General features: G+C 49.2%; 1 protein-coding gene across 7 annotated transcripts in view; it reads left to right on the top strand.

The window, feature by feature from the left end:
• Positions 1–26,836, top strand: part of LOC129854470 (chromodomain-helicase-DNA-binding protein 9-like) — a 145,141-nt gene that overhangs the window by 30,997 nt on the left and 87,308 nt on the right. For 6 of the 7 annotated variants that reach the window (XM_055921540.1, XM_055921541.1, XM_055921539.1 and 3 more), the window contains one exon: positions 15,032–15,480. In XM_055921540.1, coding sequence (XP_055777515.1) covers positions 15,032–15,480 — 449 coding nt within the window. Of the gene's footprint in view, positions 1–10,826; positions 11,751–15,031; positions 15,481–26,836 lie in introns of those variants that run through there. The other variant, XM_055921545.1, reaches the window with a different exon arrangement.

Raw genomic sequence — 26,836 nt, 5'->3', positions numbered from 1 at the left:
AACAGGACCTACCCACAAAGGATTTCTGGACATGGGAGGAGATACTGGATGGTAAGGGGCCGTGGGATCAACCTGGAGAATATCGCCTCCCTCGTGAAGAGCTGGAGGCAGCGAAAGCCGAGAGGAGGCGATATGAGGAGGCAGCACGGAGACAAGGCTGGAAGCCCGTGAGTACTACCCAAAAATTTCTTGGGGGGGGCCTTAAAGGGAGTGTGGCGAAGTCAGGTAGGAAACCTGCGCCTACTCCCTGTACTTACCGTGGAGAGCGAGAGTACGGGCAGACACCGTGTTACGCAGTAGAGCGCACGGTGTCTCCTGTACGCGTGCATAGCCCGGTTCGGTACATTGCAGCTCCACGTATCGGCCGGGCTAGACTGAGCGTTGAGCCATATGTCATGAAGCCGGCCCAACGCATCTGGTCACCAGTGCGTCTCCTCGGGCCGGCGTACATGGCACCAGCCTTACGCATGGTGTCCCCGGTTCGCCTACATAGGCCGGTGCGGGTTATTCCACCTCCCCGCACTGGTCAGGCGACGGGGAGCATAGAACCAGGTAAGGTTGGGCAGGCTCGGCGTTCAAGGGAGCCAGTACGCCTGCACGGTCCGGTATTTCCGGCGCCACCTCCCCGCCCCAATCCAGTACCACCAGTGCCTCCTCCACGCACTAGCTATATGGTGCGTGTCTCCAGCCCTTTACCACCAGTGTCTAAACCACGCACCAAGCCTCCTGTGTGTCCCCAGAGTCCTGTGCGTCCTGTTGCTGCTCCCCGCACTAGCCCTGAGATGCGTGTCTCCAGCCCGGTGCCACCAGTCCCGGCACCACGCACCAGGCCTACAGTGCGCCTCAGCCGGCAGGAGTCTGCCGTCTGCACTGCAATGACTGAACTGCCCGTCTGCCAAGCGCCATCTGAGCCATCCGTCTCCCCAGCGCCATCTGAGCCATCCGTCTCCCCAGCGCCATCTGAGTCATCCGTCTGCAATGAGCCTGCAAAGCCGCCCGTCTGCCATGAGCCTGCAAAGCCGCCCGTCTGCCATGAGCCCACTGAGCCGTCCGCCAGACAGGAGCCGCTAGAGCCGCCAGCCAGACAGGAGCCGCTAGAGCCGTCCGTCAGACAGGATCTGCCAGAGCCGCCAACCAGACAGGATCTGCCAGAGCCGTCAACCAGACAGGATCTGCCAGAGCCGCCAACTAGACAGGAGCAGCCAGATCAGTCAGCCAGCCATGAGCAGCCAGATCCGTCAGCCAGCCATGAGCAGCCAGATCCGTCAGCCAGCCATGAGCAGCCAGATCCGTCAGCTAGCCATGAGCAGCCAGATCCGTCAGCTAGCCATGAGCAGCCAGATCCGTCAGCTAGCCATGAGCAGCCAGATCCGTCAGCTAGCCATGAGCAGCCAGATCCGTCAGCTAGCCATGAGCAGCCAGATCCGTCAGCTAGCCATGAGCAGCCAGATCCGTCAGCTAGCCATGAGCAGCCAGATCCGTCAGCTAGCCATGAGCAGCCAGATCCGTCAGCTAGCCATGAGCAGCCAGATCCGTCAGCCAGCCATGAGCAGCCAGATCAGTCAGCCAGCCATGAGCAGCCAGATCAGTCAGCCAGCCATGAGCAGCCAGATCCGTCAGCCAGCCATGAGCAGCCAGATCAGTTAGCCAGCCATGAGCAGCCAGATCCGTTAGCCAGCCATGAGCAGCCAGATCTGTCAGCCAGCCATGGGCCGTCCCTCAGTCCGGAGCTGCAGTCCCTCAGTCCGGAGCTGCAGTCCCTCAGTCCGGAGCTGCCATTCCTCAGTCCGGAGCTGCCATTCCTCAGTCCGGAGCTGCCATTCCTCAGTCCGGAGCTGCCCCTTACCCTGGTGCTGCCCCTTACCCTGGTACTGACCCTGGTACTGTCCCTGACCCTAGTACTGCCCCTGACCCTGGTACTGCCTCTTACCCTGGTACTGCCCCTTAGTCCGGAACTGCCCCTGAATGCAATGGGGTTAAGGTGGAGGGGGGTCGTTTGGAGGAAGCCTAGGAGGTGTTTAGGTACTGTGGTGACGTGGGGACCGCGACCAGAGCCGGAGCCGCCACCGTGGATGGAAGCCCACCCAGACCCTCCCCTAGACTGTGTATGGTGCGCCCGGAGTTCGCGCCTCAAGGGGGGGGTTATGTCACGCCCTGGCCTTAGTATTATTGGTTTTCTTTATTATTTTAGTTAGGTCAGGGTGTGACATGGGGAATGTTTATGTTTTGTTGTTTTGGGTGTTTATTTGGTAAAGGGGTTAATGGGTGTAGTATATGGTTTTGTGTTGAGTGTAGATGTTTAGCATTGTCTATGGTGGTTAGTTATCTAGGAGAGTCTATGGTTACCTGAATGAGTTCCCAATTAGAGACAGCTGATTTCGGTTGTCTCTGATTGGGAGCCTTATTTAGGGTAGCCATAGGCTCTCATTGGTGGTGGGTAATTGTCTATGTAAGAACGTTTGTAGCCTGTTTGTATGTGCACAACGTTTGTAGCTTCACGGTCGTTTTGTTGTTTTGTTATTTTGTATAGAGTTTTTGTGTCGTGTTCATCTTCGTGTTGTGTTTAATAAAGAAGATGGCATATTTTCCAACTGCTGCATTTTGGTCCGTTAATCCGCCACACGATCGTGACACTAAGCCCTAAGGGAACCACTGTTGTTGGAATCCCCTCCCTCCATCCCTGCTCCCCAGTAAGTAGGCTGCTCATTGGCAGGTTGTTTTGATGGCTATATTGAAAAGTTATTCTGCAATGACCTTGAATGTCTGCCCATTGTAATGCTTGCTAGGATAATGTAATAACCATCCAGCTTATTTGTCTGGAGTGGCCTAAAAACCTTAAGGTTTTGGGTGTGTCACTACACAACAAGGGGAACATTAGTTTGCCTGTATCATTGGGTGCTTAGCGCCTAACTTGTGGTGTATCATAGAGGCTCTCTCAGACCTTCCCCATACTGTGCTAATGACAGATACAGCATCATCTTCAATGACCTCAGACTGCCCTCTCCCCTCTATCACCCCTCTGCTATCCTATAGAATCCCTAACGACCAGGCCCAAACTACCTTACCCTCCCCAGTCCCAGTCCATCCATGAACCACTCCTATCACTATCCCTCTCACAGACGCAAATGGCCATCGCATGCCTCTCTTAATGAAATGAAGGTGTCCGTTAGCTGAATGACTAATGGAAAGCTAATAGGTGGCTGTTAGTAAAGCTTCTTCATTGGGAGCTATTTGAGGATGTGTAATGGGTGTGATGGTGCAGCCCTCTCTCTCTGCCATGGCAGGTACGGCTAATGATATCATAACCTATGTGAATTGCTAATCGCTGCATTTGCAAGGAATTAACATGCCAAGCTGTGTGTGTGCATGTACCAGCGTGTGTGTGTCTGTCTTGGCCTGGGCCTTAGAGCTTTCTGGGTAATAACTATAAATATCTCCAACAGACCAGAGAGGAAGGCCCACACACACAGCCTAGCGTACTAGGAGTGTGTACTTGGTTGAAGCTATAGTTCTCCTGTGTATAGATCTACAGAGTTTAATACCATTATACCACCTAGTAGTGTAAGTGCATTTCTGAGGAAATGGGGCCTAGGCTTATACAGTATAATATGTAACTTTGGACTGGGAACCTAATGTTATTCCAAATCAAATGTATTTATATAGCCCTTCTTACATCAGCTGATATCTCAAAGTGCTGTACAGAAACCCAGCCTAAAACCACAAACAGCAAGCAATGCAGGTGTAGAAGCACGGTGGCTAGGAAAAACTCCCTAGAAAGGCCAAAACCTAGGAAGAAACCTAGAGAGGAACCAGGCTATGAGGGGTGGCCAGTCCTCTTCTGGCTGTGCAGGGTGGAGATTATAACAGAACATGGCCAAGATGTTCAAATGTTCATAAATGACCAGCATGGTCAAATAATAATAATCACAGTAGTTGTCGAGGGTGCAACAGGTCAGCACCTCAGGAGTAAATGTCAGTTGGCTTTTCATAGCCGATCATTGAGAGTATCTCTACCGCTCCTGCAGTCTCTAGAGAGTTGAAAACAGCAGGTCTGGGACAGGTAGCACGTCCGGTGAACAGGTCAGGGTTCCATAGCCGCAGGCAGAACAGTTGAAACTGGAGCAGCAGCACGGCCAGGTGGACTGGGGACAGCAAGGAGTTATCATGCCAGGTAGTGCTGAGGCATGGTCCTAGGGCTCAGGTCCTCCGAGAGAGAGAAAGAAAGAGAGATTTAGAGAGAGCATACTTAAATTCACACAGGACACCGGATAAGACAGGAGAAGTACTCCAGATATAACAAACTGACCCTAGCCCCCCGACACATAAACTACTGCAGCATAAATACTGGAGGCTGAGACAGGAGGGGTCAGGAGACACTGTGGCCCCATCCGATGATACCCCCGGACAGGGCCAAACAGGAAGGATATAACCCCACATACTTTGCCAAAGCACAGCCCCTATACCACTAGAGGGATATCTTCAACCACCAACTTACCATCCTGAGACAAGGCCGAGTATAGCCCACAAAGATCTCCGCCACGGCACAACCCAAGGGGGGGCGCCAACCCAAAATGTTATTCATGTTTATACCATGGCATTGTTGAATACTTGTTTCTGATTGGCTTGACAGGCATTCTAGAGTGTGAGTTATTTAAGTGATAATGCCGAGAAGCCGGTGTTTGGAGGATACTCTAAACACCGGCTTTGAGGGCAGTATCACTTTTATACAACGAGTTACCGACATATTCAAATAATGATTGACATATTTTCATTCAAAACTTTTTAATGAATTTATTCATACTATTTCATCCTTCCACAAGATATAGTCCCGACACAAATCTAGGGTTGCTACCCAAGCCGGCTGATCGTTTGTTCTATCGGTTCGGTTGCCAGAGACGCGACTCAGTCGTTCAGTCTTTTAGTTCTGTATCTACAGTATGGACGTGACCCAGTCGTTCGTTCTAAATGTTCCATTGCCATAATGGCTGGTAAAGTTCTTATCCCTAGCTTGCTAGTTATCCAACTACGGCTAATTTACAGTCACGTCAAAAAGTGCAGCCAGAATAACAACGAAGTAGCTGCATATTCATTTGTTTACGCTGTTTTCTAGTGACATTTATTTGAACACATCCATAACAATGAGCTAATGAGGCGTGATTTTGCCTGGCATAGAAAATGTGCTCACTTGTCAGGAAACTGTTGTTCAGAGGAGCAAGCCAACAACACATCTAACACAATCACTTAAAATTGAATCTGGAAAGACTGCGAACTAGCTTAACTTTTTTAATTTTTAAAATGTACTTTTCTTTGTATATATCCATAAAATTATGCCAGCTGCCTCATGATTTCGACTGGCTGAAAAACACTGTCTGTCTGTCTCGTCCCGACTCCCAACACGTTCATTACAATGGGACAGCTGGAGATTGAATTTGAATATTGAAGCAATGTTGCAAATGTCGGAGAGACAGACAGACAGCAAGGTTTATACAAATCTCCACTGTTGAAAACTAAATGTTAGTCTAAAAGAAATGTGAGAATGTCTAGATGCTTTTCATAGTGGAGATCAAGTTTATAAATTGCTTGGCTGGGTTGATGAGACAGTGAATTGCGCAGTCAGATGGAACAGAGTAATTAGGGATTTTAACTTGTGGAATAGACACCGAATGGAATGCGGTTTTAACCAATCAGCATTCAGGATTAGACCCACCCGTTGTATAATTCCTTATATTAGCCGGTAGAACTCAATGGCTATAGTTCATTCTTACATGTTCTATGTTTGAGCTGTTTTTTAAAGCAAAACTTGAATTGAAAACTTTATTGGCATTGTTGAATTAGATTTTCATAATGGCAAGCTAGGACTGATGATTTGGTTAGCTAAACTAACAAGTTTGTTTGTTTGGTTACCACAGCAACTACTGTAGCTATCTAGTAAACTTGCTAGCTACTTCAGTAGATGTTGAACACATTTCTACCGGAAAATGAACACATTTCGAGCGGCAAATGTGTTAAATTATAGCCGTGGTATAAAAGAGATAATCAAAGAGGGGCTATGCGTTCTCAGGAAAATAATGCAACTCTGTTGAAGGTCAGTTCCACTTCGCTAGCGCATCGTGGAACACACCTTCCACGTCATCCATTATTTCCCATAGAACGCATAGCCCCTCGTTGATTATCCTTCACAAATTGAATAAGAACACTAGATTCTTTAATTCAATACAACTTTATTGATACTGTTTCTATACAGAATGGATAATTCCCTGTAGTTTCCCCCTTCCTAATCTGTAGGCCTAGGCCTACTACACATGCTCTGCAGAACATTAGCCTAATTAGGCTATGGTATTAGACTTAACTCTGTAACATGTCCGTCCTTCTGCCACCTACATTTCTCCACATCCGCTCCTCCATCCAGATACAGGCAACCAGTACCCTTTTCACACTGAGCCAACTTAATCCGAGCTGTACTGGGCTGGCCATTTGCCTGGTTACACATCCAACATAGAATAAGAAAATAGTGGTATCAGAGCCAGACAGTATGGTTTGGGTCAACCCTATGTGAATACAGCCCAGTTAAATGCCATATATTGTACTACTGCAGCTCTCACTAAGGCCCTGCTGCCATGTGACCTGCTAGAGCTGTGTGCCAGCCAGGCTGTGACAGCACAGGTCAAAGTGGACCAGGTCAGAGAGTGAGGACAGAGGACCCGTAAGCCCTGTTAGCCCACTGAGTGTCACTTCTGTTATTAGCCTTTCCCCGGGACAAGAGGTTAGCGCCAACACACCCTACCTTCCCTCTCCAACCCTGTGAAGGATCATTAAGGCTTGATGCTCTTTTTAATTGGTTCAGGAAGCATCACCGTGCAGTGTGCCCCCTTTCATTTATCAACTACACCTCTCTACCTCCCCCTCTCTCTATCTCTCTCTCTCTCATACACACACTACATCTCTCTTCTCTCTCCTCTCTACCTCTTTCCTCACTCTCCATGCATGACTTTAAATTGGCCCATAGCCATAGGCCTAATTAACAGGCCTATTCTCTTCCCCACCTCCTGACAGACTAATCTATATTCCATTAACCAGGCAGTAGGTTTGGTCTCTGGTTAGGCTGTGGTTGGGAACTGGGAAGGTGAGTAGTGTTGTATACTGCTGGTATTATCCCTCTCACAACACAAGGCCAATAACTATTCTTAGGGACATTATGCACAAAGACACAACACACTTTGCTGTGAGGAGTGTTTTTAAGGAAGAGTCGATGTCAAAGGTTGACTTCTAGGTAGACTTAAGATATTTTTAAAAGGAAAACGTTTAGGCAAAGGCTGAAGTGAGAGAGAAGCAGTGGATCATCTCTATTATTCCTGTACTATGCACTTTATTAGTCATCAAAAGAAAAGTAGGCTGTCATTATTTAAATTTCTAGGGACCAGTACCACACACTGTCTCCTATATTTGCTCTGTCGGAACACTATGTTCACTTGCTCAGCTCTCTCTGTTACAACAGATGCACTCTCCTACTAGCCTGTACAACCAGCATTACAGCACTACCTAGTGGGTGAAAATATAGGCTAACTGTTGATATGGTGGGTCTTGTGGGCTCTATGATTGGCTATAGTGTGTGCACAGTTATAGTGCGGGTTCCATCCTATCCTAGGATGATAAATGTCAATTTCCCTAAAGGTGTTTTAGTGGAGTCCTTCTCAAAGGCCCTCAGGGGGAGGCAGAAGTAAGAGTGGCAGGCACACTAATACAGGCTCTGAGTTTGTGATGAGGTTATTATGGACTGTTTAGAGACTCACACCTGTGCCTCTGGCTCCCTCTTTATCTCGTTCTGTCTCTTTTACTCTTCCTCTCTCTCTCACTTTAGAGGGAAGCCCCCCCCCAGCACACTAATTTCTCTGCCGGGAGGCCTATTTGCATGTTAACCTTTGGGTTGCCAAGGCGCCACAGCTCCACCAAGCCATGTGACCATTTCAGCATGTGTGCCTGACTGCCTGCCCGCGTTCACTATTCCTGTTTCTCCCTTGTTTTCACCAACACATCCTCAGCCTAGAGAGACAATACACCCTGTGCAGAGCCAGTCGCTGGCAGCTAAAAGCCTTCCTGTGTATGAATCTACGTATACATGGGTGTTCTTGAATCTCTCCCTAGCTTTCTCTATCTACCTCTATCTGTTGCTCCTACCTACCTACCTCTCTCTCTCTCTCTCTCTCTCTCTCTCTTTCTCTCTCTCTCTCTCTCATTGAACAGCCTGTTATGTAGTCTTTTGCATTATGATGTCGTCCCAGACTTAAAGGATGCTGTCTGTCCGTCACAGTGGACCCCTCAGTGTACTACACATCAGCGCACTGTACTCCATATCAGGTGATCAGGTGTTCAAATGTTCATGCTCAACATGCAGTACATAACATGGTTGCATACTGTTTAGGCCCTGTCTCTGAAAGAACTGTTGTTAAAACAGCTCCCTGAATTACACTATACATACAGTATTTTTACCTGTGTTCTTGACAGTGTTCTACAGCTGTGCATTGATCTTTTTCAGGGGCTCTGAGAGTGAGGTTCTGTCTCTGTGAGAGTGAGGCTCTGTTTCTGTGAGAGTGAGGCTCTGTTTCTGTGAGAGTGAGGCTCTGTCTCTGTGAGAGTGAGGCTCTGTCTCTGTGAGAGTGAGGCTCTGTCTCTGTGAGAGTGAGGCTCTGTCTCTGTGAGAGTGAGGCTCTGTCTCTGTGAGAGTGAGGCTCTGTCTCTGTGAGAGTGAGGCTCTGTCTCTGTGAGAGTGAGGCTCTGTTTCTGTGAGAGTGAGGCTCTGTTTCTGTGAGAGTGAGGCTCTGTCTCTGTGAGAGTGAGGCTCTGTTTCTGTGAGAGTGAGGCCCACTGCTACTATGCTATAGTTTATTCCTGTTGTATGGGATGCTCCCATCTGGCATGTGACATGTTCTCGCTCCACTGCAGGGACGGTAATTGGCATGTTGTGTCATTTAGTTCCTTTCGTTCCGTCTCTCCTAGAACAGGAGTCCAAACTCCCAAGGCCTAGCCTGACAGCTAGCCTATATCAGATGCCCACTCAAACATGGGGAGAACACACATATAGCCTACCAATAGTAAGCACATACACAGACACATGAATGCGCACACAAATGCACAACACAGGCTTATTTATCTAGATATGGGCATGGGGACAAACACATGGGCACTAGATTGGAGTTAACACAACCTACTGTGTACATTGTGACCTCCCACACATACTCTACATTGGACTTTAACCAGTCGTATGTTATTCCTACAGTTGTACAGTTCAATGTTTTGTCGTGTTTGTAGTTCCAATGTTTGTAGTTCCAATGTTCTTCCACAGAGTTAGGTGTCTGGCAGGTTTTTTAAGAGAGTTGTGCTCAGACAGGCTGGAGAAAGCAGAGCCAAATGATATTGCAGCTAAGCTGCTGTTTATTTAGCCAGTCAGGAAGGAGGGCTTTCAACAATGTTTGCCAGTACTGATGAGAGGGACAGTTAAATACATCAGTCAGTCTCTCTTTATTTCCTACCTCTTTCTCACCTTCTCTTTCTCTGTAGTTTCCCCAACGCCTAATGGAAAGCTATATTTACATACATTCTGACTTACTTAAGGCCTACTAATCATACTAGTCTACTTATTAAACCGATAAAGCAACACAGATCAGCTAAGTTTACTAGGCCTATGTCCTTAAGAGCTCAGTGCCCCTTTCAGCTATTATCCATGTGAGATAATTCTGCTCTAATATCATTAAACAGTGTTACATTTCAGACAGGGAGAGAGCTGCTGCTCTGCTGCAAATGTCCGTCCCTTAGCCACATAGCCATGTAGCCTTTAGCCTGTAGCTTACTAGTCTGTAGCTTCAGACCTGTTACTGTTATTTCTAACTAGCAGGGAGCTAACTATCCATCTCCAGGTACTTGGCCTCCCCCTAGCCACATAGCCATTGAGGCTAGCCATAGCCTGTAGCTTACCAACCTGTTCCCGGTTACTTCTGACTAGCAGGGAGCTAACAGTCAACCCCTAGGCTGTGTAGCCCTTTGTGTAACCTGAGAAGGGGCTTATATGTTGTGCACAAGGTTTCAAACGAGGGTTCACTGTAAAAACACAGTCATGTGCTTTAGAGCAAGATGTATGGCTCTTTAAGTTTGTGTGTGAGCGCGTGCATGTCTGTCTGGTGATGTGTGTGTCTCCACTCTGGGACCTAACCCTGTGCCAGGCAGGCTCCAGGCCAGCCAGGCATGTCTGTGTGTTCCCCTCCCAGCACCATGTGCCTGCTGGAGCACATGGCCCTTGCATCATGTTTCAGGGAGACCCCTCCCTCTCTTCCATCGCCCCTCCAGTGACTGTCAGTTATGGAAGGGACAGAGGGCTCGTCACGGCCTGTCCTTTCACATCTCGCACGCATTTGTGTGTGTGGGGGGCTATTCTGTCACCTCTTTCGAGAGCGATTCTCTTCCTGTGTGGCTGGGTGGCCAGCATCTATCTGCGTCTCTCTTTCCCCACCAGAGTGTGTCTGAGATCACTGCTTTACTGACAGTCTCAGGGAGTGAGCTCTCAGTGTGTTAGTGTGCTGTACTAGGGACAGTGCTGTGGCTTTTTAGCCTCATGGTTTCATGGTTTTGCACACGTTGGTTGTTTGCTGTTTGGACTTTTAATATTGTATTGTTTAGTTTTTTCTCATAGTGGATTTTCATGTTATGATTCTGTACAACATAAAATAATGTCATTCAGTTTCTTGTGTATAATGTTTTATGTATAGAGCAATGTGCAACACATGCGAGCCTGCATTCCATTTATGTTAATCTCTGTGCTTGTGTTGAAATTCTGTGCTTTTGGGGTTAAGTTGTGAAAGTTAATGTAATAACTGCTAGCACCATCTGCTGGCCTACTTCCTCACAAAGAGAGAGTGAGTGAGAGAGAGAGAGAGAGAGAGAACGAGTCTGGATTTTAACGACATCTCTAATATTCATGCTGATGCATTTTGCTGCTTTGTGCTGCTTTCATTTTCCACCGCTCTGCTGCTGGAGACTCCAGCTCCTCGCCATACACACCCCAGCACGGGAGAGGGAGGGCAGAGAGGGAAGAGGAGGGGAAAACTAGTGGGAAAAGGAAAACAACCAAGCAAGCTAGCTAGCACAAAACCCTTTTTGTGTACAAAGGAGTAGCCTACCTTACCCTGGGATGTAAGAGAACGAGGCACGAACGAAGAGAGTAAGAAAAAGGAACGAGTTGAGAGAGTAGAGTGAGCGGACGGAGAGAGCACGCGATTGCTGGCGGAGGGGAATCAATGAGAAGGGAGGGAAGAGAAGAGGGTAGAGCAAGAGAGCAACGCTGAGACTCACACCACGAACCGCACGCAGTAGCAGCAGAATGAGACGAGCTTCCTGGACTGCCACTGCCTCGCACCTCTTCTGGCGGAACCAGCAATGCTCACAGCTCTCCCAGTGATCTAACAGCCCAGCCCCATGTACTCCTACTGAGCCTGAGCCCTGCCCGCTAGGGGAGGAGAGGAGTGGAGGTGAAGGAGAGGAGGCTCCACCGCCCCCGCCTGTACGCTGCCTGTGGAGGGGGGAGGGGGTGGACACGCAGCTCAAGCAAGACAGACCATCGAACGAAAGAGAGAGCGAGCGAGAGAGAGAGAAAAAACCCGGCAAAAGGGCAAGGCTTTTGTTAGGTGGTTGGAGAGAGAGGGGGAGGGAGAACAAAAAAAATTGAAAAAAACATGTCTACAGTGAAGAGGCCAAGAGGAAGGGTAAGTGAGCTGCACAGAGAGAGAGGGGAGGAAGGGAGTGGAGAGAGGGAGGAGGGGCCGGACGACAGGAACTGAACAACCTCCTCTGCTACTGGCTCATGCTGCCTGCCTGATGCAGCTCCACTGTCGCCATCTTGAACTCCTTGTTGCTGCTCTTTCCCATACCAATTTGCTTAGCTGTGCTAGCTATGCTCTCCCTTCACTACCCCCCTCCTTTCACTTTATCCATCGTTTTCTCTCATCTCCCACACCCCCTCCCTCCATAGATTCCTCCCCACCTCTGGTTCGATGCAAAAGGCGATGTGTGTGTGTGTCACATAAGATGAGTACATCAGTCACACAGCGTTCACTGAGGGAAGTAAGGGGTTAGTGAGTGAGTGAGGGAGTGAGTGAGTGAGTGAGTGGACTAACTGGCCCAAATGTCCTGGCTATCTCTATCTCTCTAGTCTTTCCTTACTGTAATAGTGCAACGTGTTTTCATGGGAGCGTGTGGTGGCAGAGAGAGAGATTGAAATCACTGCAGTGCTGGCAGCCTGTAATTTCAGTTATTTATAGTCGTATTACACAGCTGCAGAACACTTGGTTTTGGTGCATTTTTCTTCTCTCTCCCTTTCTCACTCACTTTTCATATAAACTCTCATTCCTGCTCTCATTCCCGCCCTCTGCCCTCTCTCCCCTTTGCTACTTCCCTCTCTTCCCTGTTCTTTACCTTGACTTTCTCTTTCCTCCCCCTCTTTTTTTACCTTCAACTTGAATAATGAGAATATTTCAGTTCTGGGCAATGATTTCCACTAATAGGCTGGGCATCACAGCACACGTTAAACAAGAGCTGTAGCTACAAAATTATAGGTTTATCTTCCGAATAAACTGTCATTTATTTCTCCCCTCCCCCGCGTTGTTTGTGGCAGTTCAAGATAATTCTCTTTATTTAGCAGTCAGGAAATCAACTGGCTGTGCCGTGCTGTGGCTCGGCCTCGGGTCATGTAGCCATCCGCTCTGACTGCAACACGCTGAGATTAGCTCATCCATTTATAGGCTCTGGGCCCAGCCGAAGGGAATAAAACTCAGCCCATGTTTTATTCCCATTTTATCACGTATCAGCCTTGTCTATATTATTTATTCTAGTTTGGCTGAATGTCAGTGTGCCGGTCCTGCCTGTCTCTTGTTTCTTTCTGCCTGTCTTAATGAAAGTTTGTGCTGCTACAATCTATGTGACTAGGGGGGAAAATGTGTGGCTAGCAGAAAGTTCAGAGAGCAAGACTTTCAGTATGTCTGTGAGGTAATGGGCTAGAGCCACAGCAGCAGAATGGGATATTCTGGTGACTGGTTGTTTGTCTTTAAAAGGCTATCAAGCCTATGTCAAGGCTATATCATTATCAAGGCTTAGAGGGCCTAATAGAAGAGGTACAGCCAACTAGCTAACAGTGTTGTGACTTCTACTGTCTGTGTTTTCTAGACCAGCTGGCTGTTGTTTTCAGTGTTCTGTTTTCTAGATCGATCAGTGTAACTTCCCTTTCGACAATCACATTCATATCATACGGCCTTAGAGTGCAATGAAAATGCGTACTTTTCCTCATCTGCCATTTCTTGGAAATTATGAGTTAAGCTTCCTGAGAAGGCTGATTTCTGAGTATGTCTCTCCTCTGTCAGCTACTGCTAAAGGCTACGACTATAAACTACACATAGCTCATAGCATGTTGCTTCATCATTTCTAGTCTTTCTATGTCTCTCTCTCTCCCCACGTCACTAAGCAGCAAGCTGTAAGTATACAGCTTGATTGTTATGCACATGGGGTTTTTCAGAGCTTCGCTGATTCACTTTTGTAATCCCATTCCTTTGTGTTTACAACATTTCCTTATTGAGCCTGCCTGGGTGACTTGACTCTCATTCCAGGCAGCAAAGCTGCTATGGTACATTTCACACTTCTGTTCCTGAGGGGGAAGATGATGTGTGAGAGAGGCTGTGGAGGGTTAACTGAGGGGGAAGATGATGTGTGAGAGAGGCTGTGGAGGGTTAACTGAAGGGGAAGAAGATGTGTGAGAGAGGCTGTGAAGGGTTAACTGAGGGGGAAGATGATGTGTGAGAGAGGCTGTGGAGGGTTAACTGAGGGGGAAGATGATGTGTGAGAGAGTCTGTGGAGGGTTAACTGAGGGGGAAGATGATGTGTGAGAGAGGCTGTGGAGGGTTAACTGAGGGGGAAGATGATGTGTGAGAGAGGCTGTGGAGGGTTAACTGAGGGGGAAGATGTGTTAGAGAGGCTGTGGAGGGTTAACTGAGGGGGAAGATGATGTGTGAGAGAGGCTGTGGAGGGTTAACTGAGGGGGAAGATGATGTGTGAGAGAGGCTGTGGAGGGTTAACTGAAGGGGAAGAAGATGTGTGAGAGAGGCTGTGAAGGGTTAACTGAGGGGGAAGATGATGTGTGAGAGAGGCTGTGGAGGGTTAACTGAAGGGGAAAATGATGTGTGAGAGAGGCTGTGGAGGGTTAACTGAAGGGGAAGATGATGTGTGAGAGGCTGTGGAGGGTTAACTGAGGGGGAAGATGATGTGTGAGAGAGGCTGTGGAGGGTTAACTGAGGGGGAAGATGATGTGAGAGAGGCTGTGGAGGGTTAACTGAGGGGGAAGATGATGTGAGAGAGGCTGTGGAGGGTTAACTGAGGGGGAAGATGATGTGTGAGAGAGGCTGTGGAGGGTTAACTGAGGGGGAAGATGATGTGTGAGAGAGGCTGTGGAGGGTTAACTGAGGGGGAAGATGATGTGTGAGAGAGGCTGTGGAGGGTTAACTGAGGGGGAAGATGATGTGTGAGATGCTGTGGAGGGTTAACTGAGGGGGAAGATGATGTGTGAGAGAGGCTGTGGAGGGTTAACTGAGGGGGAAGATGATGTGTGAGAGAGGCTGTGGAGGGTTAACTGAGGGGGAAGATGATGTGTGAGAGAGGCTGTGGAGGGTTAACTGAAGGGGAATGTGAGAACTAGGAGCTAAAGGATCTAACTATTCAGTCTGAGATTCAGGAATGTAGGTTTGGTTTGGCTACACGAGAACATGAGCATAGTGGGGTGGGGGGATTATTGTGTGTGTGTGTGTGTGTTAACGATCATAAGATCATCCACTTCACAGGAAATGACATTAAGATCAGGCCGAGAGTCCTTTGTAATACACAGCTCTTTCCAGTCTTGCTATTAATGCAGATGTATGTATGTTACAATGACATCATCCTGTTGGTATATGTGTTCCCTCAGTCTGATTAATATCCCCCCTCCTCTCTCTCCTCTTCTCTCCAGCCTCCCAAGAACAAGAATGCTAATGGTCCCAACAGCCACACAGCAGCGCGGGTCCTCAGCCCCCCGATGAAGAGCAGCTCATCCTCCTCGTCTTCGTCCTCCTACAGCTCGTCATTGGAGAAGCGGGCCCAGCGGAGGCTGGTGAAGGAGCAGAGGGAGCAGCAGCAGCAGCAACTGATGGAGGAGGCTGGGGAGGACAAGCAGCAGAAGGCTAACAGGATCATCCATGAGGCCATTGCTAAGGCCCGGGAGAGAGGAGAGAAGAACATCCCCAGGGTTATGAGTCCAGAGAGCTTCCCCTCTGGGAGCTCCTCGGCCCACAGGAGAGAGAGGGAGAGGGACAGAGACAGAGACAGGGAGAGGGACCGAGGCAACAAGACCAGGACCAAGGCCTCCAAGAAGGCCCGCATTGTGCCCTCGTCCAAGCCCAAACAGAAAGCCAAGATCGGGTAGGTGTCTCACTGACCTTGTTCTCATATGCCTCACTATGCCCTTATAACACCACAGCTGTATGGCATGATATAGGGCCACGGTGTTGTATTTCTTTTGAAAAGTAATTTCAGTTGTCTTCCACATTAATCTACCATTTTGTTTTTGCTCTGCATCCTGTCTAAAGCAAGTTGTGTCACACTGTCAATTCTCCTTTACGGCTTGGCTTCCTTAGTGCCCATTCATTTCTGGAGCACAATAGAATAGCTAGATGACTAGCTGCTAGCAGCTGCTAGCTTGACAGACATAGCTGCTCGTAAAATAGTAGCTGCCAAGATGGCAGCTCAAAGTTCATTTTAAAATTCATGACACAGACAGACAGGAATGAGCAACAACTGCTGCTGTTAGCATTTAGGCTAGCTTGCTGAAAATAGGACAGCTAGGTTATGACAGAGACTAGTGGATATAGGGATGTAGGGATGTAGTATACACTGTGTGCAGTTCCCTTCCCCCTGTACAATGAAATTGTGTTGTTATACTGTAAGCCACACCCAGTGTGAGCTCATGTAATATCTGACCTGAGGCGGAGAAAGACAGGCAGCCAGGCTTGGAGACAGGAAGAAGGCAGCCAGGCTTGGAGACAGGAAGAAGGCAGGCAGGCTGGGAGTCAAGAAGACTGGCAAGCTGATTGGCTGGGAGGCAGGAAGACATGCAGGCAAGCTGGGAGTCAGGAGGACATGCAGGCAAGCTGGGAGGCAGGAAGACATGCAGGCAAGCTGGGAGGCAGGAAGACATGCAGGCAAGCTGGGAGGCAGGAAGACATGCAGGCAAGCTGGGAGGCAGGAAGACATGCAGGCAAGCTGGGAGGCAGGAAGACATGCTGGGAGGCAGGAAGACATGCTGGGAGGCAGGAAGACATGCAGGCAAGCTGGGAGGCAGGAAGACATGCTGGGAGACAGGAAGACATGCTGGGAGGCAGGAAGACATGCAGGCAAGCTGGGAGGCAGGAGGACATGCAGGCAAGCTGGGAGGCAGGAGGACATGCAGGCATGCTGGGAGGCAGGAAGACATGCAGGCAAGCTGGGAGGCAGGAAGACATGCAGGCAAGCTGGGAGGCAGGAAGACATGCAGGCAAGCTGGGAGGCAGGAAGACATGCAGGCAAGCTGGGAGTCAGGAGGACATGCAGGCAAGCTGGGAGGCAGGAAGACATGCAGGCAAGCTGGGAGGCAGGAAGACATGCAGGCAAGCTGGGAGGCAGGAAGACATGCAGGCAAGCTGGGAGGCAGGAAGACATGCAGGCCATCTGGGAGGCAGGAAGACATGCAGGCAAGCTGGGAGTCAGGAAGACATGCAGGCAAGCTGGGAGTCAGGAAGACATGCAGGCAAGCTGGGAGTCAGGAGGACATGCAGGCAAGCTGGGAGGCAGGAAGACATGCAGGCAAGCTGGGAGTCAGGAAGACATGCAGGCAAGCTGGGAGGCAGGGAGGACATGCAGGCAAGCTGGGAGGCAGGGAGGACATGCAGGCAAGCTGGGAGGCAGGGAGGACATGCAGGCAAGCTGGGAGGCAGGGAGGACATGCAGGCAAGCTGGGAGGCAGGAAGACATGCAGGCAAGCTGGGAGGCAGGAAGACATGCTGGGAGGCAGGAAGACATGCAGGCAAGCTGGGAGGCAGGAAGACGTGCAGGCAAGCTGGGAGGCAGGAAGACATGCAGGCAAGCTGGGAGGCAGGAAGACATGCAGGCAAGCTGGGAGGCAGGAAGACATGCAGGCAAGCTGGGAGGCAGGAAGACATGCTGGGAGGCAGGAAGACATGCAGGCAAGCTGGGAGGCAGGAAGACATGCAGGCAAGCTGGGAGTCAGGAAGACATGCAGGCAAGCTGGGAGGCAGGAAGACATGCAGGCAAGCTGGGAGGCAGGAAGACATGCAGGCAAGCTGGGAGACAGGAAGACGTGCAGGCATGCTGGGAGGCAGGAAGACGTGCAGGCAAGCTGGGAGGCAGGAAGACGTGCAGGCAAGCTGGGAGGCAGGAAGACATGCAGGTAAGCTGGGAGGCAGGAGGACATGCAGGCAAGCTGGGAGGCAGGAAGACATGCAGGCAAGCTGGGAGGCAGGAAGACAAGCAGGCAAGCTGGGAGGCAGGAAGACAAGCAGGCAAGCTGGGAGGCAGGAAGACATGCAGGCAAGCTGGGAGGCAGGAAGACATGCAGGCAAGCTGGGAGGACATGCAGGCAAGCTGGGAGGACATGCAGGCAAGCTGGGAGGACATGCAGGCAAGCTGGGAGGCAGGAAGACATGCAGGCAAGCTGGGAGGCAGGAAGACATGCAGGCAAGCTGGGAGGCAGGAAGACATGCAGGCAAGCTGGGAGGCAGGGAGGACATGCAGGCAAGCTGGGAGGCAGGGAGACATGCTGGGAGGCAGGAAGACATGCAGGCCATCTGGGAGGCAGGAAGACATGCAGGCAAGCTGGGAGGCAGGAGGACATGCAGGCAAGCTGGGAGGCAGGAGGACATGCAGGCAAGCTGGGAGGCAGGAGGACATGCAGGCAAGCTGGGAGGCAGGAAGACATGCAGGCAAGCTGGGAGGCAGGAAGACATGCAGGCAAGCTGGGAGGCAGGAAGACATGCAGGCAAGCTGGGAGGCAGGAAGACATGCAGGCAAGCTGGGAGGCAGGAAGACATGCAGGCAAGCTGGGAGGCAGGAAGACATGCAGGCAAGCTGGGAGGCAGGGAGGAGGAATGTGTATATTGTCACTCAGGTGATCACTAGGGCTGTTATGGAAGCTGTGAAATGAACCAACCAGGGATAGAGAGAGACACTCTAGTTTCATATTCTCATTAAGCGAGCAGGGCTGAGGACAACAATGGCCAACTATATTGTCTCCCTGCCTGCTTCCCTGCTTCATGATTAATGATTATATGAGCTCGGTTGCTGCATGTGGAAATGGCAGTAACAGATAATGGATTTTGTTCTGTTTGTGAGAGATAGTAAGAAATAGAGGGAGAGAGATAGTGTGGTGCAGATGTTAATGAGGGAGAATAGACATCTGTCAGGAGGGTTGGGCTGAACCAGGTCTGTATGGTTCAGACTCGGGAAACCCAATGGGCCTGATGTTAAACACTAATAATTTCACTATTAGAATAGTTTTTGTCAGATATTCATTATTATAATATTTTTTTAAAAAGTTTTTAACCTGAGTACTGCTGCGCGAGGGAGAGAGGCTTGTGCTCTATTGCTGCAGCTGCAGAGGGGGCGGTGTTTGTGAAATGGGAGTGAGCAGACGGAGGGAAAGAAAGAGACGTCAAGGCGCCAACTCGGTTACAGCCAAGACTAGCTAACTTGTAGCAGCCACAATGTTATTTATCATCCCATATAACAGTGCCGGCCGGTCTTGACTGGAGTAGCCTAGAGAAGCTAGCTAGCTGGGCTAATTGAGGCCACATGCTGTGCTTTCTCCCCAACCCCATTCAGATAAAACAACAGCCTACATACCTGTTGGTTGCTCCTTGTAGCCTGCTACTTCCCATTTTGCTAACTTTTAATTCTGTCATTTTTATTCCATCTTGCATTGCATTAGTGAACTTACTCCACTTGCTACACATTGAGCCTATATGCCGCTTTGATTGGCCAACATAAACAACAAATCAAATAAAAATGAAATCACATTTTAAACAACAGGTGTAGACTAACAGTGAAATGCTTACTTACGGGCTCTTCCTAAAAATGCAGGATAAAAAATAAATATAATATTGAATAAATACACAATGACCAATGATAGCTTGGCTATATACATGGGGTACCAGTACCGAGTCTGTGCAGGTGTACGAGGAAATTGAGGTAAATATGTACATGTAGGTAGGGTTAAAGTGATTATGCAACAGGATAGATAACAGACAGTAGCAGCAGTGACTGTGATAAGTGTGTAAGTGTTTGTGTGGCGACAATGTGCCTGTGTGTACGTGTTGTGTGAGTAAGTGTGTGTGTTCATGTGTTGGAGTGTGAGTGTGTGGGTAGAGTCCAGTGTGTGTGTACAGAGTCAAAAAGAGTTAGTGCAAAGAGGGTCAATGTAGATTGTCCGGGTAGCTATTTGGTTAACTATTTAGTAGTCTAATGGCTTGGGGGTAGAAGCTGTTCAGGAATGTTTTGGTCCCAGACTTAGCGCTCCGCTACCGTTTGCCGTGCGGTAGCAGAGGGAACAGAACTGGGGTGGCTGGGTCTTTGACAATTTCTTGTGCCTTCCTCTGACCCCACCTGGTATAGTGGTCCTGAGTGGCAGGGAGTTCGACCCCAGTGATGTACTGGGCCGTTCGCACTACCCTATGTAGTGCTTTGCGGTCGAATGCCAAGCAGTTGCCATAGCAAGAGGTGATGCAGCCAGTCGAGATGCTCTCAATGGTACAGCTGTAGAACTTTTTGATGATCTGACGGCCCATGCCAACTCTTTTCAGCTCCCCGAGGGAAGAGGCGTTGTCTTGCCCTCTTCATGACAGTGTTGGTGTGTTTGGACCATGATAGGTCCTTTGAGATGTTGACACAGAGGAACTTCAAGCTCTCGACCCACTCCACTACAGCCCCGTCGATGTGAATGGGGGTGTTCGGCCTTCAGTTTTCTGTAGTCCACAATAAGCTCCTTTGTCTTGCCCACGTTGAGGGAGAGGTTGTTGTCCTGGCACCACGCTGCCAGGTCTCTGACCTCCTCCATATAGGCTGTCTCATCGTCATTGGTGATCAGGCCAGCAGTTGTGTCATCGGCAAACTTAATGATGGTGTTGGAGTCGTGTGTGGCCACACAGTCGTGTGAACAGGGAGTACAGGAGGGAACTAAGCACGCACCCCTGAGGGGCCCCGTGTTGAGGGTCATAATGGCGGATGTGTTGTTGCCTACCTTCATGTTTTCTCTAAATAAGCGTTGTTGTACAATGAGACACTTCATTTCAAACAGTCAGCAATAATCTAATTCAGGGCTTGTGAAGTTATACTTAGGCTAAATGTAAGCCTTCCACAACCATAAGACCCAATAATAATTTAATTATTTGATCAAAATAGTTTAACCTGCTTTTTTTTGCAATAATCAATGATCTGGCTCTCAAGTCTGTCTATGTAAAGGCTATTTCTTGTTACAAGTTTAACTAGAACCATGACTAATGCACATTCACTAATAACGACTAACTTCTTGTAGCAGGCATTAGGCTATAGATAATTAACACAGGTCTCATCACCAATCTCTCAAGTCCACGTGTTAGTGAATTGTTAGTGAATCGTTATGAACACACCCTTCTGTCTCCAACTGTTTGACAGCATGTTATCCTGTCCACTTTATTCAGATGTTGAAATCAAGTGGCCTACCTTAATTCTCAGAATGAGAATGAGTTGACAGTTCTATATATAATTGTGTTTTATGCTTATTGCACATTTATAAAACACAGACTAGACAGCTAGTATAACAGTATTTGGCTAAAATGCTGCTAGCTGTATCCCAATGCCATGCGTGACAAACTGAGCATACATTGTCTCCAAAATGTACCAAGGAAGTGAAGCTACAGTATTAGCATTTAAACCCACAGTATTTGTTGTATAACTGGAAGTTGACTTAGGCCTATTTATTTGAACTTTTCCCTATTTTCATTAAGGTGTTATTTCTTTGTCATGTCTGAGATTATTACTAACATCACTAAGTTAGTAGTATGCCCTAGCCTTACTTTATATGATATGCTATTGTATGTAACCTAACCTATTTTTACACAGTGTAGAACTTGTAAAGCAAAGGTCTGATTTGTGAAACTAGGCTAAATACAAAATGAAACCTAGTCTTTCCACTATTGTTTCAATGCTTCTTTCATGAAGCTTGTTATGGCATACATTCCAGCCATTTTGAAATATCAAAGTATATCAAAGCTCTTTACTCTTTCTTTTAACATGTAGCGTCATCTCTTACATACCTTAGCCTAAATTCATTATAGTTAAGTGTTTTGGCCTGTTGCTAAATGAAAAACAAGTTTAGTCCTGTCCTGCATCTAAAGAATGAACTTCCTTCAGGACAGGTTGATCCATCCCAGAGTTCCTCAGTCTCCTCTCTGACTTGTAGGATTGTGCTAGTGATCCTATGAGTCCCAAAGCCTTCCTCCCCAGGTGTCTGATTTACAGTAGTGTCTGTGGAGATCTGTCCAGAGCAGGGAGAGCAGAGAGGGGCTGACACCCCAGTGCCAGGCCATACACTAGAAAACCAGACATGGACTCTATCCGCTACAGGGAGGGATGGTCACTGTAGGGATGTTGTCTCAATGCAGAGGAGAGAAGAGGATGTTTTACTCTGGCCGACCCCTCTCGCAAGGCTTTTGCCTTTGTTTATATGTGTGTGTGTGTTGAAGACTGTTGTTCTACAGTGTGTCTATATGAAAGGATGTTTTCGTTGCTTTGAGTGGGTTGGTACAGTAGCATAGTATGTGTTTGTATGTTTGTGTCCTCTGTTCTGTCGTCGTTTGTGTTTGTGCTTTCTGTTGTCACTGTGTGCCAATGTGGCCAGTGTACATGTGTGTGCCAGTGCAGTGTGTGTGTGTGTGTGTGTGTGAGGTGTGGTGCAGTACAGTGTGAGGGATCATCCTCGTGCAGGGTAATGAAGACCGCAGGAGTACATGCTGCTCTGGGGAGGTTTCATGCAGACAGAGGAACCACAGTGTGTGTGTTCTGCCCTCACAGGGTCTTCTCATGTAATATTAACGCTCAGCCTTCTCCCTGTCAGCACCCGCACCGCTGCAGAGGCACTAACCTTCCTGCCTCTGCTGTGTGTGTGTGTCTGTGTGTGTGTGCGTGCGTGCGTGCGTGTGTGTGTGTGTGTGTGTGTGTGCTCGTAATTGTCTCTAGATGTGTTCTTGAATGTGTGTGTTTATATGGTAGTTATACAGTATAATATAAGGCTGTATGTACGTGATTGTGTGTGAGTATAATCCACAACATAAGTGTCTGTGTGCATGCATATGTGCCTGCATGTTTCTCTGCCATGTGACAAGCATGCCTGTCTGAGTGGGGGGTTGGGACTGAGCTAATAGTATTATCAGGCTGACTGTAGGAGCCTGCAGGGGGGAGTAGCCTGTGTCTCTAAGACCACCCCAGCACAATGATTGTTAAGGTGTCAGCATGGTTCAGCTCGGCTGGAGTCTAGCTGAACTTGGCTAGCTGAACAGAACGAGTGTGCTCACATACTCCCTTAAAAGACCTTCGGTTGAAAAACAAGAAAAAAACGCAATAGTACTGTTTGTCCATTTTGAGATGCCGTAGCCAGTATACACTTCCTGAAAATAGTCAGAATTAATCTAAGATAACTCAAGACATCTGTCATTAATTTAGACGTTTTTGCAGAGGAGGTAGATCTTAGTCACACAGTCAAACTAAGATGTCTGGTGCAGTATTTCTCCAGTAATTTTACATCTAACTAAGATGTCTGGTGCAGTATTTCTCCAGTAATTTTACATCTAACTAAGATGTTTGGTGCAGTATTTCTCCAGTAATTTTACATCTAACTAAGATGTTTGGTGTAGTATGTCACGTTCCTGACCTTATTTTGTCTTTGTTTAGTATGGTCAGGGCGTGAGTTGGGGTGGGCATTCTATGTTATGTGTTTCTATGTTGGGTTCAATGTATTAGCCTGATATGGTTCTCAATTAGTAGTTTGTTCAAGAGTTTTTCCGTCTTCGTTATTATTAATAAACAAATTTGTATTCAACCAACGCTGCATATTGGTCCGATCCTTGCTCCTCTTCAGATGAGGAGAAAGACGAGCGTTACACAGTATTTCTTCAGTAATTTTACATCTAACTAAGATGTTTGGTGCAGTATTTCTCCAGCAATTTCACATCTAACTAAGATGTTTGGTGCAGTATTTCTCCAGTAACTTTTTTGCTATGTAAACATGTCGTCTTTTAATTGAAGAGTCTACTGTTGACCAATCATTGACGAATGGGCATAGACTTCAGCCACCGACTTCAGCTTGCCTCAAGAAAAAATGTAATGTGGACAAACAGCCGAAAAACCCTTGCCGAAGAACAAAACAAACAAAAACATCACAAAATGTTGTCGTAATATATGCACAAACTGTTCCGAACTGTTTCGGATGGGAAGCATGCGGACGCCTTTAGACAATGGGTATTGGACCAGAGGACAAGGTGAGGGAGGGGTATTGGACCAGAGGACAAGGTGAGGGAGGGGTATTGGACCAGAGGACAAGGTGAGGGAGGGGTATGGGACCAGAGGACAAGGTGAGGGAGGGGTGTTGGACCAGAGGACAAGGTGAGGGAGGGGTATGGGACCAGAGGACAAGGTGAGGGAGGGGTATGGGACCAGAGGACAGGGTGAGGGAGGGGTATTGGACCAGAGGACAAGGTGAGGGAGGGGTATTGGACCAGAGGACAAGGTGAGGGAGGGGTATTGGACCAGAGGACAAGGTGAGGGAGGGGTATGGGACCAGAGGACAAGGTGAGGGAGGGGTATTGGACCAGAGGACAAGGTGAGGGAGGGGTATTGGACCAGAGGACAAGGTGAGGGAGGGGTATGGGACCAGAGGACAAGGGTGAAGGAGGGGTATGGGACCAGAGGACAGGGTGAGGGAGGGGTATGGGACCAGAGGACAGGGTGAGGGAGGGGTATGGGACCAGAGGACAGGGTGAGGGAGGGGTATGGGACCAGAGGACAGGGTGGGGGAGGGGTATGGGACCAGAGGACAAGGGTGAGGAAGGGGTATGGGACCAGAGGACAAGGGTGAGGAAGGGGTATGGGACCAGAGGACAAGGGTGAGGAAGGGGTATGGGACCAGAGGACAAGGGTGAGGGAGGGGTATGGGACCAGAGGACAAGGTGAGGGAGGGTATGGGACCAGAGGACAAGGGTGAGGGAGGGGTATGGGACCAGAGGACAAGGTGAGGGAGGGGTATGGGACCAGAGGACAAGGTGAGGGAGGGGATGGGACCAGAGGACAAGGGTGAGGGAGGGGTATGGGACCAGAGGACAAGGTGAGGGAGGGGTATGGGACCAGAGGACAAGGTGGGGGAGGGGTATGGGACCAGAGGACAGGGTGAGGGAGGGGTATTGGACCAGAGGACAAGGGTGAGGGAGGGCTATGGGACCAGAGGACAAGGGTGAGGGAGGGGTATTGGACCAGAGGACAAGGTGAGGGAGGGGTATGGGACCAGAGGACAGGGTGAGGGAGGGGTATGGGACCAGAGAACAAGGGTGAGGGAGGGGTATGGGACCAGAGGACAAGGTGAGGGAGGGGTATGGGACCAGAGGACAAGGGTGAGGGAGGGGTATGGGACCAGAGGACAAGGGTGAGGGAGGGGTATGGAACCAGAGGACAAGGGTGAGGGAGGGGTATGGGACCAGAGGACAAGTGTGAGGGAGGGGTATGGGACCAGAGGACAGGGTGGGGGTGGGGTATGGGACCAGAGGACAAGGGTGAGGGTGGGGTATGGGACCAGAGGACAAGGGTGAGGGAGGGGTATGGGACCAGAGGACAAGGGTGAGGGAGGGGTATGGGACCAGAGGACAAGGGTGAGGGAGGGGTATGGGACCAGAGGACAAGGTGAGGGAGGGGTATGGGACCAGAGGACAAGGGTGAGGGAGGGGTATGGGACCAGAGGACAAGGTGAGGAAGGGGTATGGGACCAGAGGACAAGGTGAGGGAGGGGATGGGACCAGAGGACAAGGGTGAGGGAGGGGTATGGGACCAGAGGACAAGGGTGAGGGAGGGGTATGGGACCAGAGGACAAGGGTGAGGAAGGGGTATGGGACCAGAGGACAAGGGTGAGGGAGGGGTATGGGACCAGAGGACAAGGGTGAGGGAGGGGTATGGGACCAGAGGACAAGATGAGGGAGGGGACAGACTAAGTCCCCCCCCCCTCCCAGTCAGTCTCCATGTGCAGTGTTACACATGGGTCAGTAAAATGGGGGTGATGGGGGGTTCAGGGAGGGGATGGAGGGTAGGTAGGGAGGGGATGGAGGGTAGGTAGGGAGGGGATGGAGGGTTCGGAGGGTAGGTAGATGATGGAGGGTAGTTAGGGGATGGAGGGATAGGGAGGGGATGAGGGTAGGGGGGGGGTGGAGGGTAGGGGGGTAGGGAGGGGATGGAGGGTAGGGAGGGTAGGGGGGATGGAGGGTAGGGGGGGATGGAGGGTAGGGGGGGTGGAGGGATAGGGAGGGGATGGAGGGTAGGGGGGGATGGAGGGTAGGGGGGGATGGAGGGGATGGAGGGTAGGGAGGGGATGGAGGGTAGGGCGAGATGGAGGGGAGGGTAGGGGGGATAGAGGGGAAAGCCTCAAATCAAATGTCCTGAGGGGGTTACAGCTAGAAGTCAGGGTTGGCTGATCACACACTTCTTTCTGAAATTGCACAGTGTTTTTATAGCTACCTACCTGGTGAAAAACAAGCTCATCAGGAGATGAAAACATTATTGTAAAGCACCTGCCTCTTTATTCCTATTCTCCTCTCCTCCCTCTCTCTCTCACTAAATATTCCTCCCCAGATATGGTATCTTCCTAACATGCTGGGGGCTGTTAGCAGAAAGCTTCCTCTGTGTGTGCGTGTGTGCAAGGCAGCAGGCGTGATCTGAATGTGCTGATACTACACTGTTGTCTACTGTGAAACATCTAACAAAATGGTGCAAGCGAGATCAATTACAATATAAAATGGGGGTTTAGGGTAGGCCTATAGACGACAGTAGAGTCAGTGTAGAGAGGGTTGGGTTCATATCTCCATGCCTGCCTGCCACGCAGTATAGTCTTCCTATCTAATCCTCTTCACTCACACTCTGATTAAAAATCCCAAAGCTGTTTTCTTAATTAAGTGTTTTTTATAATCCTTTGTGTGTGTGCATGTGTGCGAGCGTGCGTGGGCATGCGAATGGTGTGTGTGTGTGTTTGCGGGTATGTGAACATATGCGGGCATATGGGTGTGTGAATGCTTTTGCTTGTGTGTATGCATGTGTGCGTGTGTGTGTTTTGTCAATATGTTAGTGTGTGTGTGAGCTCATAAGTCGACTGCATGCAGAACAAAGCATAAATCCCTTGTGCGGGTTCCTGCACTCTGCTGATATTTTCCATCACCAAGCTGTGTGTGTGTGTGTGTGTGTTGGAGAGGGGGAAGATTACACGGCCATTCATAAGGAGGGGATTTTCTCACGGATCCCAGGCAGCACAGAGCCAGCAGCACCACTGTCACTGTAATCCCCTCAGGATAGGTTCCACTGTGTTACACGCACACACACACACAACACACATTCTACACACTCCATCCGCTGCCGGAGGTTCATTCATCTCAGTCCATCTACAAACACGTAGCCTTTTAGCTATACAGTTGTAATGTTATACCCTGAAAGGGGGAATTTGAGA

The sequence above is a fragment of the Salvelinus fontinalis genome, chromosome 4 (assembly GCF_029448725.1).
Source record: "Salvelinus fontinalis isolate EN_2023a chromosome 4, ASM2944872v1, whole genome shotgun sequence".
Lineage (NCBI taxonomy): Eukaryota > Metazoa > Chordata > Actinopteri > Salmoniformes > Salmonidae > Salvelinus > Salvelinus fontinalis.
This window is presented reverse-complemented; position numbering and strand designations above follow the sequence as displayed.